General features: G+C 46.6%; 1 protein-coding gene across 1 annotated transcript in view; it reads right to left on the reverse strand.

Annotated features, from left to right (window-relative positions):
- Positions 1-18,677, reverse strand: part of LOC136324194 (stimulated by retinoic acid gene 6 protein-like) — a 39,566-nt gene that overhangs the window by 11,628 nt on the left and 9,261 nt on the right. The window contains 8 exon segments of the mRNA XM_066256696.1: positions 1,707-1,818; positions 4,232-4,302; positions 8,338-8,466; positions 10,265-10,310; positions 11,882-12,002; positions 12,788-12,918; positions 15,644-15,744; positions 18,018-18,093. Of these exon segments, the coding sequence (XP_066112793.1) occupies positions 1,707-1,818; positions 4,232-4,302; positions 8,338-8,466; positions 10,265-10,310; positions 11,882-12,002; positions 12,788-12,918; positions 15,644-15,744; positions 18,018-18,093 (787 nt within the window).

The following is an 18,677-nucleotide window of genomic DNA, read 5'->3' on the forward strand; positions in this document are numbered from 1 at the left end:
CCCTTTATTTTGATCCTGCTTTTGACCCAAACAGTTTACCTTGGAAATCATTGACCACAGGAGATATTTTGACTCTGTGCTTAATAAAAATATATTGAATACTGAAGTCTGCATTATGACAACATTAAAGATTTTTTGTTGAGAAATAAAACTTAGTTAAATAAGAGCAAAATGAAAGAAGACGTTTTAATTTTTTATCTTTTTTTGAAATATAATAAGTTTATCTACTTTTATTTTCAATTCACTGAAATTATTTGTCAAGATGGACTATTTTAATTTAAATGACATGACTTTTATTTGGCTAAGTAACTAGTGTAACATAAAAAGACCTCAATAAAGCTATTTTCCTTAGCTCTGCTGAAATAAATGTTTCGTAGAGCTCACCAGTGAACCCATCTGGGCCTGGTGCTTTCTGTTTTAAAGATCATTACTCATTGATTCAACTTCTTTAATAGCTTTAGGCCAATTGAGGTTGTCAACTTACTCACCAAGGACTTAGTCCATTTCATCAAGGTTATCAAATTTGGGGCATAGAGTTGTTTATACTATTCCTTTATTATTCTTTTAACATCCATGAAATCTGTAATGATGCTCCCTCTTTCTGACATTAGCAATTTATGTCCTCTCTCCTTTTTTCTTAATCTGGCTAGAGGTTTGTTGACTTTATTGTTTCAAAGACCCAGCTTCTTTTTCATTCATGTTCTTCATTAAGTTCCTGTTTTCCATTTCATAGGTTTCTGCTATAATTTTTATTTTATCTATCCTTCTGCTTACTTTGTATTTAATTTGCTCCTCTTTTTTACTTTCCTAACATAGGAGCTTAGAAATTGATGTAAATTTTTCTTCATTTCTAGTGTATATACATTCAATACTACCAGTTTCCCTCTTAGCACTGCTTCTGCTGCCTCCCACAAATTTTGATGTGTGTTATCATTTTCACTTAGTTCATCTCATTTTTGTTTAGTTTATTTTTAATTTCTCTTGAGGATTTTTTCTTTGGTCCATAGTTACTTACAAGAGTGTCATTTAACTTCCATTATTTTGGGATTTTGCAGTTATCTTTCTGTTATTTATTTCTAGTTTAATTCCACTGTGTGAAAGCAGACATTGAATAATTTCTATTCTTTTAAATTTGTTAAGGTGTGTTTTATGTCCCAGGCTTTGGTCTTTCTTGATGAATTTTCCATGTTGTCTTGAGAAAAATGTGTATTCCACTGTTGTTAATTAAGTAGTCAATGAATGTCCAAAATTCCAATTGATTGATGGTATAAATTATGGTTCATATTTTCCTACCTTAGTGCTGATTCCCACAGGCTTTTTGCTCCATTCTGTTGCGATTCTTTATATTCACCTGGCTGTCTCTCCAACTTAGGGGCAATGATTTGCCCCATAATGTCACTTCTCTTATGGATCTAAGAAGAGTTGTCGATATTTTCAGTTTGTTTGGATTTTGATTTGTTGTTAGGATGGAATGACATTTCATAAACTCTTCACATGTGGATTCAGCAACCAGAAGTCTTCATAATTGATTTGATTATATGTAGTACAGTAGTAAAATTCACCACATGGGTAAAAATATCATTGGGTCAAAGAATTGTACTTATCTGACTTACAGAGATTAAATTATGAGCCAGCTTTTTAAGAACAATCCCTATCCTATCTGACCCCATTTATAAAATAGAAGAGAATTTGCTCAATCTACTTACAAGGTACAGGCAGATGAAAGCCAACACAGTGGTTCCAATCATTCTGCTTGGGAACTGAAAGCAGGGGTCCCACTCATATATCCTGGTTTGGAACCAAGACTTTTTTTTCTCTCTGTTAATAAGTAAACACCAAGAAAAGACAGGTTGTAGTTGGTAAACAAATGCCAGATTTTCTGAAAATAACCTCATCTCCTCCTCTTCATCTTAGATTTTAGTGAAGAGAAGGAACACTGGTCGATTCCACAGTTTTCATGTTCCCTTTATTCTTAAGAACAGAGACTCGGTTTTTTTTTTTTTTTTTTCTGAAGCTGGAAACGGGGAGAGACAGTCAGACAGACTCCCGCATGCGCCCGACCGGGATCCACCCGGCACGCCCACCAGGGGCGACGCTCTGCCCACCAGGGGGCGATGCTCTGCCCCTCTGGGGCGTCGCTCTGCCGCGACCAGAGCCACTCTAGCACCTGGGGCAGAGGCCAAGGACCCATCCCCAGCGCCCGGGGCCATCTTTGCTCCAATGGAGCCTTGGCTGCGGGAGGGGAAGAGAGAGACAGAGAGGAAGGAGGGGGCGGGGGTGGAGAAGCAAATGGGCGCTTCTCCTATGTGCCCTGGCCGGGAATCGAACCCGGGTCCCCCGCACGCCAGGCCGACGCTCTACCGCTGAGCCAACCGGCCAGGGCGAGACTCGGTTTTATTTGGTATAACAACTCACCCAACTGAAAGGCTATAGTTTCTGACCTCTCTTACAGCTAAGAGTGACCAAGACTAAGCACAGGGCAATTAGACGTGACCAGAGGGGTGGTGTGTGACTTTGGGGAGAGTGCTTAGATAGAACTGACACAGTTGGAAGGGGTCGCACTGCCCTTCCTTCTCTGGCATGCCACCTGAAATGCTGACATAGTGGTTGGTCCAGGTGGGAGCCCTGGAATCTCTCTGGGACCATGGACAGCCTTCATGATGGAAACCACTAAAATACTAAAGCAGAAAGACAGATGATCGGTAAACTGCCATGGTGAGCAGTCCAAGATCAGTATGGACTGCAGCTTCCAGAATTCTAAAACATGAGAAGTAAATCTCTCTCTTTCTTGTGGCCTGACCTGGGATGGCGCAGTGGATAAAGCGTCAACCTGGAACACTGAGGTTGTTGGTTTGAAACCCTGGGCTTTCCTGGACATATATGGAGTTGATGCTTCCTGTTCCTCTCCTCTCTCTCTCTCTCTCTCTCTCTCTCTCTCTCTCTATTTCTCTGCTCTCTAAAATGAATAAATAAAATTTTTTTTTTTTGTATTTTTCTGAAGCTGGAAACGGGGAGAGACAGTCAGACAGACTCCCGCATGCACCCGACCGGGATCCACCCGGCACGCCCACCAGGGGGCAACGCTCTGCCCACCAGGGGGCAATGCTCTGCCCCTCCGAGGCGTCGCTCTGCCGTGACCAGAGCCACTCTAGCACCTGGGGCAGAGGCCAAGGAGCCATCCCCAGCGCCCGGGCCATCCTTGCTCCAATGGAGCCTTGGCTGCGGGAGGGGAAGAGAGAGACAGAGAGGAAGGAGGGGGTGGGAGTGGAGAAGCAAATGGGCGCATCTCCCATGTGCCCTGGCTGGGAATCGAAGCCGGGTCCCCCGCATGCCAGGCCGACGCTCTACCGCTGAGCCAACCGGCCAGGGCCAATAAAATTTTTTTAAAAAGAAAAAAATCTTCCTTATTTGTGCCATTATTATTTTGTGTGTGTGTGGGGGGTTGCTTTTTGTTGTTGCTACATGTAGCCAAGTGTAGTTCTAACAAAAATACTAGCTTTGCTACTGTGTGACCTTGGATTAGACTTGTCTCTTCTCTGAGCATGTTCTCTTGTGCAGTGGCAATGGCAGGGGTCGGGTGACCATTATGATCACTGAAGATCATTAACTTTTGCCTGGCTCAGAGCTATGTTTTCTTTTATTGGTAATGGCATGAGTTTTTCCTCTGAGAATCTACTCCTTTCCTTCTTTCCCACCATCAGTCCCAGTGGTCAAGTGAGGCTGAACCACTTTCTGTTCCAGTGGTAAGCATGTGACCCAGGCTTAATCCTTTTATTTCAGTCCCCTAGTCACAGTAGCTGGTTCTGGAATGGCATTTGGTCCAACTTGATTCAATGGAACACATTCATTAAACTTTGGTTTGAATTGTAAGATAGAAAAATGTCTCTTTCCTGTGAGCTTAAACCAGGAGGGTACTAGCTTAGAGATTCTGGGGGCCACCATGGGGAAGAAGCCCATCTAACCAGAAGGCTAACCCAGACAAAAGCAGAGCCAAGAGGGGATGAGGGAACCAGATCTAGTGCTGATGCAATAAAGCCCTGGGGCCCATCGATGTTTGAAACTGCCTACCACTAGACTTCTAAATTATATAAGGCCATCAATTTTCTTTCTATGAGCTGAGTTTCTGTAATTAGCAAACAAGGGTCCTGACTAATAAAGAGCACTTCCAGTCATCTTGGGGTCTCACACTGCCAGGGAAAGCCTGGTGGTGAATGAAGGAACTGCGGCTTACTGCAGGGGTGGCTTCCTCAGGAGCTGCTTGACATGCTCTGCCTGGTGAATTTCCAGGAAAGGCTTTTCTTCCTGTGACAGAAAAGACAGACAGGTACAGAGGCGGATTAAGGTCGGTTGAGGCCCGGGGCACAGAAGAAAATATTGGGCCCCTTAAAAAAAGAGAGAGAGGAAAAATAAAAATACATGTTAACCATATTTTTAAATAAATAAAAAATATTATGTACTATCAATGTTAAAATTGCACACATGAAACCAAACTTGGTGTCATTAGAAAAAAGTGTGAAGTTGGGGTTTTGCGGGGCCCTTTAGAAGCTGGGGCCCAGGGCGCATGCCCAGTGTGCCTGCCGTTAAATCTGCCTTTGGACAGGTATATGCTTTTTTGTTGGTGCTACATGTAGCCAAGTGTAGTTCTAACAAAAATACTAGCTTTGCTACTGTGTGACCTTGGATTAGACTTGTCCCTTCTCTGAGCATGTTCTTCTGTGCAGTGGCAGTGGCAGGGGTTTCAAGAATTTGTTAGGATTTTGGTCTCACTGAGGGGCTATCGCCACAGAGGGCGGGGATTTGGGTAAAACTTGCTGTTTCGGATTCAACCATTCCCAGGTCTAGTCTCCTGTTGACCAAGCACTTGCTGTCACGAGATGCCAGAGGTCAGGCCTTCCTTGCCTCTTCTGCTTACTGACTGCACCAGCCATTGCTCTGTGAAGTCCTTTTTCTTTTTGAGATTGGTGATTTCCCATCATAGTTCAAAACACTGTTTCAGGAACAAAACTCCCCAAACCCCAGTGTTTTTACTTCTTACGAATAAGAGAAGCTTCTTTTGCTCATTACTTATTTTACAGTATATTAAAAAATAAACTTTGGCCCTGGCTGGTTGGCTCAGCGGTAGAGCGTCGGCCAGGCGTGTAGAAGTCCCAGGTTCAATTCCCAGCCAGGGCACACAGGAGAAGCGCCCATCTGCTTCTCTACCCTTCCCCCTCTCCTTTCTCTCTGTCTCTCTCTTCCCGTCCCACAGCCACGGCTCCATTGGAGCAAGGTTGTCCTGGGCGCTGAGGATAGCTCCATGGCCTCCACCTCAGGCGCTAGAATGGCTCCGGCTGCAATGGCGCAACAGCCTAGGTGGGTGGAGCACTGCCCCCTAGTGGGCATGCCAGGTGGATCCGGTTGGGCTCATGCAGCTGTCTCTCTACCTCCCTACTTCTCACTTCAGAAAAATACAAAAAATAAATAAATAAAAATCTTTAACAGTATGTTTTACAATGTTTCCTTCAAGTGTAATAAACTCGAATAGTCCCCTACTTTGCTCCACATACTGAGTGTGTAAATTTTACCTGCTAGGAGATGAAATCCCATATATTGCAGATATTGGGCAGGGTACAAAGGATCTGATTAGAATCCTGACTGGTGAGTGATGTGAACAAGAGGGAGAATAGGGGGTCCCAGCCCCCAGGCCATTTTGATACACCAGTTTGACAACCACCCACAGATGAGAGTCCCTTTGTGGGAGCTCAAGAGTACACCTGGGAAGTTCCCCAGTCAGGCAGACGCTCTGATAACAGATGCACCGAAGAGAACAGTTTCACTTTACTGACGTCACTCCTCCAAGGTGGCACAGCTCAGGGCTTTGAGAGACCCACCTTGGCCTGCATTTGCCCATAAGGGAAAGTGAGAGTAAAGGTGCAGAGTTTTTCTGTGCAATTAAAGTAAATTGTTATCAACTTAAAATAGACTGTCATAAGATGTTTTATGTAAGCCGCATAGTAATCACAAAGAAAAACTTGTTTTATATAAACAAAAGATCAAGAAAAAGGAGTCAAAGCATACAAATATATATATATATTTCACCACATCACAAAGGAAGCATGAAAGGAGGAATTACAAAAAGTCAGAAAATTGCCTGACCAGGATAGAGCACTGGACTGGGATGGCGAGGACCCAGGTTCGAGACCCCGAGGTCGCCAGCTTGAGCGCGGGCTCATCTTGCTTGAGCAAAATAAAAAATGATCACCAGCTTAGACCCAAGGTCACTGGCTCAAGCAAGGAGTTACTCGGTCTGCTGAAGGCCCGTGGTCAAGGCACATATGAGAAAGCAATCAATGAACAATTAGTGTTGCAATGAAAAACTGATGATTGATGCTTCTCATCTCTCTCCATTCCTGTCTGTCTGTCTCTATCTATCCCCCCCTCTCTGTCCCTGTAAAAATAAAAAATAAAAAATAATAAAATAAAAAAGTCAGAAAATTAATAAAATGGCAATTTTAAGTTTTTACATATCAATTTATTTAAATGTAAATGGATTAAATTCTCCAACCAAAAGACATAGAATGGGCCCTAGCTGGTTGGCTCAGCAGTAGAGCCTTGGTCTGGCATTTGGAAGTCCTGGGTTCAATTCCTGGTCAGGGTACACAGGAGAAGTGTCCATCTGCTTCTCTCCCCCACTTCTCTGTCTCTCTCTCTCTCCCTACAGCAGCCATGGCTCATTGAGCAAGTTGGCCCTGGGCACTGAGGATGACACCCTGGCTTCAACTCAGGTACTAAAATAGCTTGGTTCCTGAGCAATAGAACAACAACTCAATGGCCCTAGATGGGCAGCGCATTGATTGCCCTCTAGTGAGCTTGCAGGGTGGATCCCGGTCGGGTGCATGTGGGAGTCTGTCTCTCTGCCTCCCACCTCTCACTTAATAAAAAATAAAATAAAAGAAATAGAGTGGCTAAATGGATTTAAGAAACCCTCATACAAATATAGGCCACCTCTAGGGGACTCAATTAAGCTTTAAGAACACACAAGGGCTGAGAGGAAAGGGACTGGAAAAAGATATTTCATACAAATGGTAATGAAAATAGAGCAGGGCTAGCTATAATATATTTATATTAGACAAAATAGACTTTGTCAAAAACTGTCTCAAGAAACAAAAAAGAAATCATTATATAATGATAAAGTGATCAATTCCTCACAAGAATATAACAGTTATAAATATACTGCACCCAACATTAGAGTACTAAATAGATAAAGTAAGTATTAACAAAATTGAAGGGATAAATACACAGCAACACAATAATAGTAGGGAACCTCAATACCACAATTGCAAGAGTGGATACATAATACAGCCAGAAAATCAATAAGGATTTTAACAACACTATAGACTGACTTAAACAACACTATAGATCAAATAGGCCAAATAAACATATACAGAACATTCTATCCAACAGTAGCAGAATATGTATCCTTCTCAAGAGCAAAGGGAACAGCCTGACCAGGCGGTGGCATAGTGTATAGAGTGCCAACCTGGGACACTGAGTATCCAGGATCGAAAGCCCGAGGTTGCTGACTTGAGCACGGGATCATCAATATGACCCCAGGGTCACTGGCTTGAGCCCAAGGTTGCTGGCTTAAGCAAGGGGTCATTGGCTTGCCTTGGAGCCCCTGGTCAAGGCACATATGAGAAGAAATCAATTAACAATGATTAATAACTCAGCTGTGAGCTATGCCCTTGCAAGAAAAAGAAAATAAAGGGAACATTTTCCAGAATAGATCATGTTAGGCCACAAAACAAGTCTTAACAAATTTAAGTATCAAGTATTTTTTCGGACAACAATGGCATAAAGTTATCAATAAATATGAATAAAAAGAAGAAAACTGAAAAATTCACAAATATATGGAAGTTAAATAGTACACTCCTGAACAACCAATGGGTCTAAGAAAAAAAAATCAAAAGGGAAATAAAAAACTCTCTTAACACAAATGAAAATAGAAATACAACATACCAAAATTTACGGGATGCAGCAAAAGCAGTTCTTAAAAGTTTATAGTGGTAAATGTTTACGTTAACAAAAAGACAGATCTCAAATAAACAACCTAACTTTGTACTTTAAGGAATTAGAAAAAGAATAATAGTTAAGAAAGAGTCTCAACTACCAGGCTATCTGTGTTCCTGTTCTGATTCTGCTACTGACTAGGTGCATGACCTTGGGCAACAGAACTCACCTCCTGGGTCCAAGTTTCCTACTACAGAATGGGAGGAGTAATAATAGCACCTACCTCACAGGACTGTTGTGAAGACCAAACCCGTCAGGGCATTCACAGTGCTTATACCCGGTACTCACCGTCTGGAGCTCCCAGCCTAGGTGGACCCTCAGCGACTTGACAAACATGTATAGGAATCGCCCCAGCAGGAAGGACAGGCACAGCAGTGAGGGCCAGTACAACATGATCGTCTCGAACCTCCCTAAAAACTGCAACAGAAACAGAGCACTGTGCACTGGATCTAGATGGGGCAGGGCAGGGCAGGGCCCTGGGGAAGCTGTGGACAAAAAACTGCCTGCCACTCCCTCCAAGGCCCACTCTCTCAGTGCCTGAACCCCTCCTCCCCCACCACACATCATTGCAATAAGCAGTGGACCTGGAGTCCAACAGCCTTGGATTTGAATCCTAGCACCCCCATTTCTTCTTCTTCTTCTTCTTCTTCTCTTTTTTTTTTTTTTTTTTTTTTGAGTGAGTGAGAGGAGGGGAGGCAGAGACAGACTACTTCATGCACCCTGACTGGGATCCCCGACTGGGATCCACCCGGGAAGCCCACTAGGGGGCGATGCTCTGCCCATCTGGGGCATTGCTCCATTGCTCAGCACCTTAGGGGGAGGCTATGGAATCATCCTCAGCACCCTGGGCCAATTTGCTCTAATCAAGCCATGGCTGCAGGAGGGGAGAAGAGAGAGAGAGAGAGAGAAGCAAGAGAAGGAGGGGTGGAGAAGCAGATGGGCGCTTCTCCTGTGTGCCCTGACTGGGAATTGAACCCGGGACTTCCACACGCCAGGTCAACGCTCTACCACTGAGCAACCAGCCAGGGCTCCCCATTTCATTTTATACAAAGGGCTTTCATGGCTTTTTTCTGATCAGGTATTAAATGCTCCTTTTGGAAAATACACAAGAAAGAGAGCGAGAGAGGGAAAGAGGGAGAGAGAGACATTTTTCCTGGGGCATAAGGCTAAACAGGTGGACCAAACTGTATCAATTCTGAGAAGGACAGTGGCATGGAAAAGCTGGAAGGGGTTTTTCTAGACCCCTGGTCAGCAAACTGCGGCTCGCAAGCCACATGCGGCTCTTTGGCCCCTTGAGTGTGGCTCTTCCACAAAATACCATGTGCGGGCATTACCTCAATAAGGAATGTACCTACCTATATAGTTTAAGTTTAAAAAAATTTGGCTTTCAAAAGAAATTTCAATCATTGTATTGTTGATATTTGGCTTTGTTGATTAATGAGTTTACCGACCACTTATCTAGTCCAAGCCTCCGATTAATACACAGAGAAACTGAGGCTACATGAAGGAGTAGAAAGAAATGAGCTGTGAGATCAGCCAGACCTATTCTCAGTGCCCAGACCTGCTTAAGAGTGACTTCATATCCTTGGACCTCAGTTTCTTCATCTATAAATTAGTCTTTCTGACAAGCCCTGGCTGGTTGGCTCAGTGGTAGAGCATCGGCCTAGCATGTGGATGACCCGGGTTAGATTCCCGGCCAGGGCACACAAGAGAAGCACCACCTATTTGCTTCTCCACCCCTCCTTCAAGCAAAGTTGGCTTCAGGCAATGAGGATAGCTTCATGACCTCTGTGTCAGGTGCTAAAAAAATAGCTCTGTTTGTGAGGAATGGAGCAATGGCCCAAGATAGGCAGAGCATCACCCCCTAGTGGGCTTGCCTGGTGGACCTGGTCAGAGCGCATTTGGCACATGTGGAGTCTGTCTCTCTGCCTCCCCTCCTCTCACTAAAATAAAAAAATAAATCAATAAATAGGCTCTCAGAGCTTGCCCACCTTGAGGGGCTGCTAAGAGCATTAACTGAGAGAACATCTGCCTGTAACTGAACACCGTGATGAACTAAGATACTGTACAAGGGAAGCATCATGAGCGGCTCCAACTCCCTGGATTCACAGGAGGAAGCCAAGGCCCAGAGTGGCAGAGGCTCGTCCAAGGTCACACAGGAGGTTAGCCACAGTAATAGGAATGAATACCCTAAACATAACTCAGTGGAACTCACCCGCCCATGGGGACACTGTGCGATGTGAAGAATGGTGACAGCAAACCTGCAGGAGAGAAGCAGAGATTAGGGTAGCCCCAGCACAGCCCCTATAACCACATCCCGGATCCCACCAGCGTGCAGTTTCCTCCTTGGCAGGGCTGGTTCCCAGGCGTCTGGGTATATCCCACCGAGATCGGCACCCTGCTAGTGCTTATGTACATGCAATAAAATTGATTGATGCCCTCAATTCGAACACAATCCCAGAATCCATAAAGGCAGAGCAGGAAGACCCAGAGAGAGCTCCTTCCCTCCCCCAGCACTCAGGAGGAGCCGGAAGCCCAGAGATGGGATGGGATTTGTCGAGTCACACCCAGAGCCAGGACCAGCCCAGGTCTCCTGACTCTGGGGCTGGGGCTCTCTCAGCCTGGGCAGGGCCTTGTCTGGGAATACTGCCTTGAGGAGGAAGCCTCAAGGCCTTCCTCCTGCTGAACACATTCCTGGGCACGTGCAAGCTTGGGTCATACTCCCCTGGTACCCGAGCTGCTGTGTGATCCTGCCACCCTGTCCTCTCCTGGTCAAAAGGTCTGCCATAGGCTAAGATATCGCTCCACGCAGAACACTGAATACCCTCTCTTTTAATTTTTGAAAAGCAAGCCACTTACAAACTTTGGAGTTGCAGCCATCGGTGGGCCGGTTACCTGTCAGCCCCTGCATGGCTCTCTGGGCCTGAAATCCCTGCCCAAAAAACACTGCGGGGGAAACAGGGCCCATAAAAGACATGTAGGCAAGGAAACGGGCCTATCAGGACCAGAGAGTGGAACTGTCCACGGGATTTTCCAGTCAGCAAGTATTCCCAGGGTCCAGGTCAGGTCTGTGCTGGGCTGGTGCCAATGCTGAGGGCGCAAAGCCCAACAATGGCCGGGAGCTCCCAGCTGTGGGGACAACAACCCTCAAAGGAAGGCAAATATCTACCGCTGGGCCAGGTGGGGTGATCAACCTCACAGGAAGAGCAACATCCAGACAAAGCAGCCAGAACACAGGATCACCAGGGTTTGCCTTGTTCTCCAGTATAGTATATTCCTGGAATATACCGTGGGCTCATGTGGGGATGTCATGGCATGTTTGCTGGATGAATAAGCGGATGGATGAGGGAATGTGGCAGTTTTTTATGACTTGTAGGTGTGCCAGAGACAGGCTGAGGGTGGAGAGAGACAGGAGAGAGACCGATGGCCCTGAGTGCCACACTGAGGCACCGGCACTCTCTCCTGGGCTCCGGGGAAGCCACCATAGTACTGAGGAGCAGCGTCCACATGCGACTCCTGCTTCCTCCCGTGGGACACTCGGCAGTCTTTATTGAAGTGGATTTTTCTACATCTCTGACTAGTGGGACTGCTCAAATCATAAATGAACTCTTGTGAAGCAGAGAGGGTGCTGGCCTGACCTTCTGAAGCCTCAAGTGCGGTCTCAAGGAGGGGCTGGAGTGGGATGTGGACCAGTCACTCCGCCTGCCCTGGGCCTACGTTCTGAGCAGCTGCCCTCCCAAGGAGAGCTCTCTGGTCACCTCCAGCCCTTTGTCCAGAGTTCAGCAATGGCCAAAGGAATTGCGGGAGGGCAGGCAGGCAGAGTCCATCTTACCAGATCAGAGAGTAGCTGAAGCCCAGGATGGAGCTGACCAGCCGGAACTCCGAGGAGAGGCAGGCAAAGAAGGGGAAGTGGGACAGGCCGACTTCAATGCCTCCGATCAGAAGCACAAAGGCTGGGGGAGACAGGGCCAGAGAGCTGTGAGTGTCTCTGCTCACGGGCTCAGGGGAGTCCCAGGGAAGCGATGGGGTTTTGTACTGACTTGCGCTGATGGACCTCAGGACCCATGGAGATGAGTGGACAAGTCCCAGCTTAGCACAAAGAGGAATGCAGGGATGTCTTTCATTCATTCATACAACACACCCTTCCTGGTATTCCTTCTATGCCAGGCACTGGGCTAACTATTGAGATGAAGAAGACTTGCTCCCTACCCTGGATTAGCTCACAGTGTAATGGGTAGAAACAAAACACACAAATAAGTATCACAGAGAAAGCTGATTGGACAGAGAGGTTTGGAAGTTCTCGTATTAGGGATGATTGAACCCATGGATTACAGTTACCACTTCAGGGAGAGCATGAGCCATGGAGAATGGAGAGGCCCCAGACCAACGCCAAAGAAGACCTGTTCTTTTAGGAAGTATCTGAGGACCTACTGATATCAAGAAGGCAGCCTCAACTACGACTCAGAAGAGATTTCTAAGGTGGGTGGTGGTGAATTTACTTTCTGAATCTTTGCTCTATTATGTCTGAAGGATGTCTGAATTTAACTAGGAGAAATCCCTCGCTGCCAACAAGCTTTGAAACTTTTTGGGCTAGACACTGGTGCTGGACAAGTAACAGGTTGGGAAGAACACTGAGTTCACAAGTTTACCCTTCATCCCAGAGAACCCTGCCCTGTTGTCTCTGAGAGCAAGAATCTCCATGCTTAAATTCCCAGCAGTGATGAGGCAGCCCTAGTACCTTGGGCCCACTGTGGGACCTGCAGGGGCCGGTAGCCTTCTAAGAACAAGAACATGACCTTATTGGCTGTGGCCCCAAAGGCAATTCCATAGGACCATCGGTTACTAAAAGTGCCCACGAAGTCCAGAGGTCTGTGAACAAGAGAAACAGCACATGAAGCCAGAAAGTGGCTCTGAGACATCCCACATTTAATTTCCAAAGTACCAATCCTAACCTGAGAACAAATTATTGGCGAGTGAATTATTCATTTCAACTGATATATCCTTAGGTCCTCTGTGCCAATTCTAGGGCTAGGCATGGATTCAGGTTACAGAAGTGAGGAAGACAAAAGGTCTTCCCCTTGAGATGCTCCAAATTTAGGAGGACACAAGCAAGAACCCCAGTAGCCATGACAGCAAGCAAAATGGGATGAGTTTCATCTATGAGAGACACAGGTAGTATGACTTGAGAGACCAAAACAAGGAGTAGATCCAGACAGGCGTGGGGGAATCTGCTCTGCACCCAGCCAAGGTCTCAGAGTTCTCTCCAATATCCCTGGGAAGGTCGGGGTATCATTGGCTGTGCTGCTTCCATGTGATCATGGCCACAGCTGACTGGACTATGGGTAACCACCTGACTTTAGATGGACCAATCAAATGTCTGGTCTTATATTTTGGATTTGTGGCCCTGAGGAGGTGAGTCAATCAGCTATTAATATTCTGTTCTAGAAAGTCATGCCGACCTGACCTGTGGTGGCGCAGTGGATAAAGCGTCGACCTGGAAATGCTGAGGTCGCCGGTTCAAAACCCTGGGCTTGCCTGGTCAAGGCACATATGGGAGTTGATGCTTCCTGCTCCTCCCCCCTTCTCTCTCTGTCTCTCTCTCCTCTGTCTCCCTCTCTGTCTCTCTCTCTCCCTCTCTCCTCTCTAAAAATGAATAAATAAATAAATAATTAAAATACTTTAAAAAAAAAAGAGGGCATCATTGCCTCCATTTCTAAAAAATAAAATAAAATAATTAAAAAAAAAAGTCATGCCAACTTGGGGTCAGAATCAGTGCTGGAGGCAAGCTGAAGTTTTAGGGAAGCAGAGATTCTAAGGCCGGTGGCAGAGAGGAAAATGGTAAAATGGCACTAAGGACACCCCACTGGCACAACAAGGCAGAAAGAGAGAGAATCAGTGTCCCAGAGATGCTCATCTCAAGAGCACCAGCCCCCATCAGTCTGTCCTTGCAGTTACTTTATTTTTTAAATCCTATCTTTATCTTTTATGTAAACAAGCTTTACTGGATATCTGTTTCTTCTAATCGAAAGAGATCTGTATGCATCAGAGTAAGCAATTGCATTTGAAAGAAGAGAAAAGCCTATGTTTCCCACATCTCCCTTTGTGTTATTTCTTGTTTTGTAAATCCTAAACTCCTCCACAGTGGGAACCCAGCACGGGACCTTGAAAACATTAGGTGCCCACTGCACATTCATGGACACGCACTTTGTTGAGCTGAGTTGGAGTCTAGTCAATGTCACCTGTAGTACTGAGGAGCTCCGTGAGACCCCGTTTCCCTATCTTAGAAGCAGAGGTGGAAACCCCTGCTCCGCTACATCACGGAACCATTCTGGACAGCCGATGAAGGACTGCTTTATCAACTGTGGAGTGCCGCACACGTGAGGGCTGGTGAATGGTGAGCCAAAACTACTCAGAGTCAGAGGTTTTGATGGAAAAGCGGTCACGGAGTAAGAAAATTGTACCATTATCAATTTAATTCAAAGCTGTTTAACACGACCCATATAGAGCTTCTACTTCTTAAAAAGTCCTGCACCAGGCCCCACATGCCAGATCTAGGGAAGGGTCCGCAGGTCTTCCTCAGCCACCAGCCTCAGTCTTTCTCTCTGCCCCGGACAGAGTGGCTCAGACCCCGCATCCTGGGAGGGGCTGACTCCTCCAGTGGATGGTATCCAAAGCCAGCATGCCCCTCTGTGCTGGCTTACAGGGTCCCTGGACATTGCGGTTGGATTTCTCTCACCCTGAAGCCCAGGTCTCCTCTAGCCTCCCTCCTGACATCCTGGCCTCTTCTTCCTTCTCCAGAGGCCAAAGCTGAGGTCTCAACATGACATGCTTGAGCCTGCTTAGGTTATTGACACTCAGAGAATCAGAGCAAATATCAACCAGACTCTTGTCACTTACTAGTGTGTGGCCTTGGGTTAAAGCTCTTGTCACTTACTAGTGTGTGGCTTTGGGCAAGTCATTCAACCTGTCTGAGCCTAAGTTTGCTCATCCATTACATGAGCATAACCCCCTCCACCATGGTAGTCTGGCAGGAGCCAATGGGTCAGTGCCTGGTTCATAGGCAAAGTGCAATAAATGTTAGCTGCTTTATTATAATTATGAAAAATAGCAGTAGGTATTAATGATAATGATGAAAATATATGGACAATTAGATCTTAAGGGAAAATGTGGTAAGGGGCGCAGAGACTCAGAATCGTGGAGCTGAAAAGATCCTGAAAGCTCCTTGGTCCGGCGGGCTCCCCGGGTACGACCTCTGGTGCCATCCCAACAAGAAGGCTAGCTGCCGTCAGGGACGAGGATCTCTCCCCATCCTGCTTCCTGAGGAAGCCATAGTCCTGACTATGGGAAGGCCTTTCCCACAGTGATCTGACCCTCCTTGAGATGTTTTCATCACATCTGGGCAGCGCTGGGTTCTTAGGATGCAAGGGCTTGGGAGCCAATTCTGAGCTCTCAGAGCTTAGTTCAGGTCGGGGCAGAAGGGACAGCGCTCTCCACAGGGAGGTAGAGGTGGAGTGGGAGAGGTAACTGGGAGTCTTCCTGGCCTGAAAATCACTGGGTACCCCAAGCTATAGTGATCAGACCCGGTTCAACTCACATGATGATTCCAAAGTGGTTCCCCAGGAGGTAAGAAGTGTCATCTCTCTGTCTACAGTGCTCCCATCTTTGGAGAAAGGACAAGACCAAAATGATGAACAGCTACAGGAAGAAAAGATGAGAGGGTCAGTGGGGATATTCGTCCCAGCATTGCCTTGGTACCAGTGTTGAAAGAGCAGGTGCCGGTGTGGGTGAGCAGGGCGCTCAGAACGTGCACAAATGTCAGAGGCACCGAGCTGCCGGCCACACGCTGGAGATTCTAGAATGTTTTGTAATGAGCTTTCCTTTGGGTAGACCTGACACTATTGTTCACATCTAGTCTCTCCCACATACTAGCTAGGAGGGAGACCTAACTTCTCTGAATCTGTTTCCTCATCTGTAAAAAGGAGACAATAACAGTCAGGCTGCAAATCCTTCTTTGCTTTCTTTCCTGTGGACTCAATCATGTTCTCACGTACTTGAGGCCTTGCTCTTTCCCCCTTTACTAGAACTTCCTGAGAATTGTCTACACTTACTGACTCCATTTATTTTTACCTCCTAATGTGCTTTCAACCTGGTTCCCACTCCCATCACTCCATGGAAACAGCCCAAGTCACTAATTACCGTCTTTTTTTTTTTTTTTTTTTACAGAGACAGAGAGAGTCAGAGAGAGGGATAGACAGGGACAGACAGACAGGAACAGAGATGAGAAGCATCAATCATCAGGGGTTGTTGTTGTTGTTGTTGTTTTTTGTATTTTTCTGAAGCTGGAAACGGGAGGCAGTCAGACAGACTCCCACATGCGCTCGAGTGGGATCCACCCGGCACGCCCACCAGGGGGTGATGCTCTGCCCATCCGGGGCCTCGCTCTGTCGCAACCAGAGCCACTCTAGCGCCTGGGGCAGAGGCCAAGGAACCATCCCCAGCGCCCGGGCCATCTTTTTGCTCCAATGGAGCCTTGGCTGTGGGAGGGGAAGAGAGAGACAGAGAGGAAGGAGAGGGGGAGGGGTGGAGAAGCAGATGGGCACCTCTCCTGTGTGCCCTGGCCGGGAATCGAACCCGGGACCTCCGCACGCCAGGCCGACGCTCTACCACTGAGCCAACCGGCCAGGGCCAATCATCAGTTTTTGTTGTAACACCTTAGTTATTCATTGATTGCTTTCTCATATGTGCCTTGACCGTGGGCCTTCAGCAGACCGAGTAACCCCTTGCTCGAGCCAGGGACCTTGGGTCCAAGCTGGTGAGCTTCTGCTCAAACCAGTTGAGCCCGTGCTCAAGCTGGTGACCTTGGGGTCTCAAACCTGGGTCCTCCGCATCCCAGTCCAACGCTCTATCCACTGTGCCACCGCCTGGTCAGGCTATTAGGTTATTCTTTATCCAACCATGAGACTTGGAGTTCCTCCCAGTTCAGTCCCTGGACCACTCTTCTCATAACCTGATCCTCTCTTCTTCAGCAATCTCATCCATGTCCATGCTTTCAACAGCCACCAGAATGCAGAGACTCCCAGAACTTGTCCTTGAGCTGCATAACTATTCATCCAACTACACAGTTGGCATTTCTTCTTGAAGTGTTGAAAGCTTCCTGAATTCAGTGTGTCATAAATGAAACTCATGATGTTCCTCTCTTCCTATACCTTCATCCACCCCAAACATGGATCTATTTTAATTTTCCTTAACTGGGGAATGGAGGATACCACCATTCTCCCAGCTATGCAATTTAGAAACCCGAATATCCTCACCATCTCCCTCTCCTGAGCCTCTCTATCCAACCCATTACCGACTCCTATTATTTTTACTCTCAAATGTCTTGAGTTGAGCACCACCATCTAGGATGAGCTGAAACTGCCTCTCACTTGGATCCCTACAACCACCTCCTAACTGGTCTTCCTCTCTTGCCTGCCTCTACCTTGCTCCCAACATTACACAAAACATAAATCTGATCACACCACCCTCATTCTGGAAACACGCCAATTACTTCCCACTGTACTTAGAATAAAGACAAAATTCCACTGCACAGAGCCCCACTGTGCTCCCCCGGCCTGGCCCTGCCTGCCTCCCCGGCTGGCTCCACCATTTCACTTCAGCCATCCCAGCCCTCCCAGTTACTCACACTCTCCCATCTCCCCCCTCCCCACCCATACACACACAGTGCCTTTGCACGTGCTTTTCCCTCTGCCTGAAATGCTCTTTATTGTGTCTTCCAACAGAACTAGGCTCCATCATTGCTCCCCCAAAGCCAGTATCCTTGATACTACGGCCCTTATAAGCCTTCTCTTGCCTGTGTTTTTAGTGCATAATGTAGGAGAGCAAGTTGAGGGCATTTAGGTGATAACTCTCTGCTGACCTTTTCAGCTCTCCGCCCTTCCCCTCCTCAGCCCTCCCCTGCCCTTACTTACTGACGGGATGAGGGAATAATGGAGGAAGAGTTCCATGTCCACCGAGCTGGCACAGGTGCCATTTAGCTGCCTTGTCCTGGAAAACAGTCAAATAACACATTTGCATCATCAGTCACTGCTACAGACATTGACCCTTCAGTCTTGACCATCATTGCTGTCAGAAGTTTGGCTTGTAGCCCACTAAGTTCATCTGATCTTTGTCAATTTTGCTTTCTCAGAGCTAGTGCTGCTCATCTGTGATATATCTTCCCATAGAGCAGGGGTCCCCAAACTTTTTACACAGGGGGCCAGTTCACTGTCCCTCAAACTGTTGGAGGGCCGGACTATAAAAAAAACTATGAACAAATCCCTATGCACACTGCACATATCTTATTTTAAAGTATAAAAACAAAACGGGAACAAATACAATATTTAAAATAAAGAACTAGTAAATTTAAATCAACAAACTGACCAGTATTTCAATGGGAACTATTCTCCTTTCACTGACCACCAATGAAGGAAGTGCTCCTTCTGGAAGTGCGGCGGGGGCCGGATAAATGGCCTCAGGGGGCCGCATGCGGCCCACTGGCCTTAGTTTAGGGACCCCTGCCATAGAGGATTAATCTTTCCAATTTCTTTCCCAGCCTGATTATCTAACCCAGTGGTACTCAACTCCCGGGC

The sequence above is a fragment of the Saccopteryx bilineata genome, chromosome 2, assembly GCF_036850765.1.
Source record: "Saccopteryx bilineata isolate mSacBil1 chromosome 2, mSacBil1_pri_phased_curated, whole genome shotgun sequence".
NCBI classification, from domain to species: Eukaryota; Metazoa; Chordata; class Mammalia; order Chiroptera; family Emballonuridae; genus Saccopteryx; species Saccopteryx bilineata.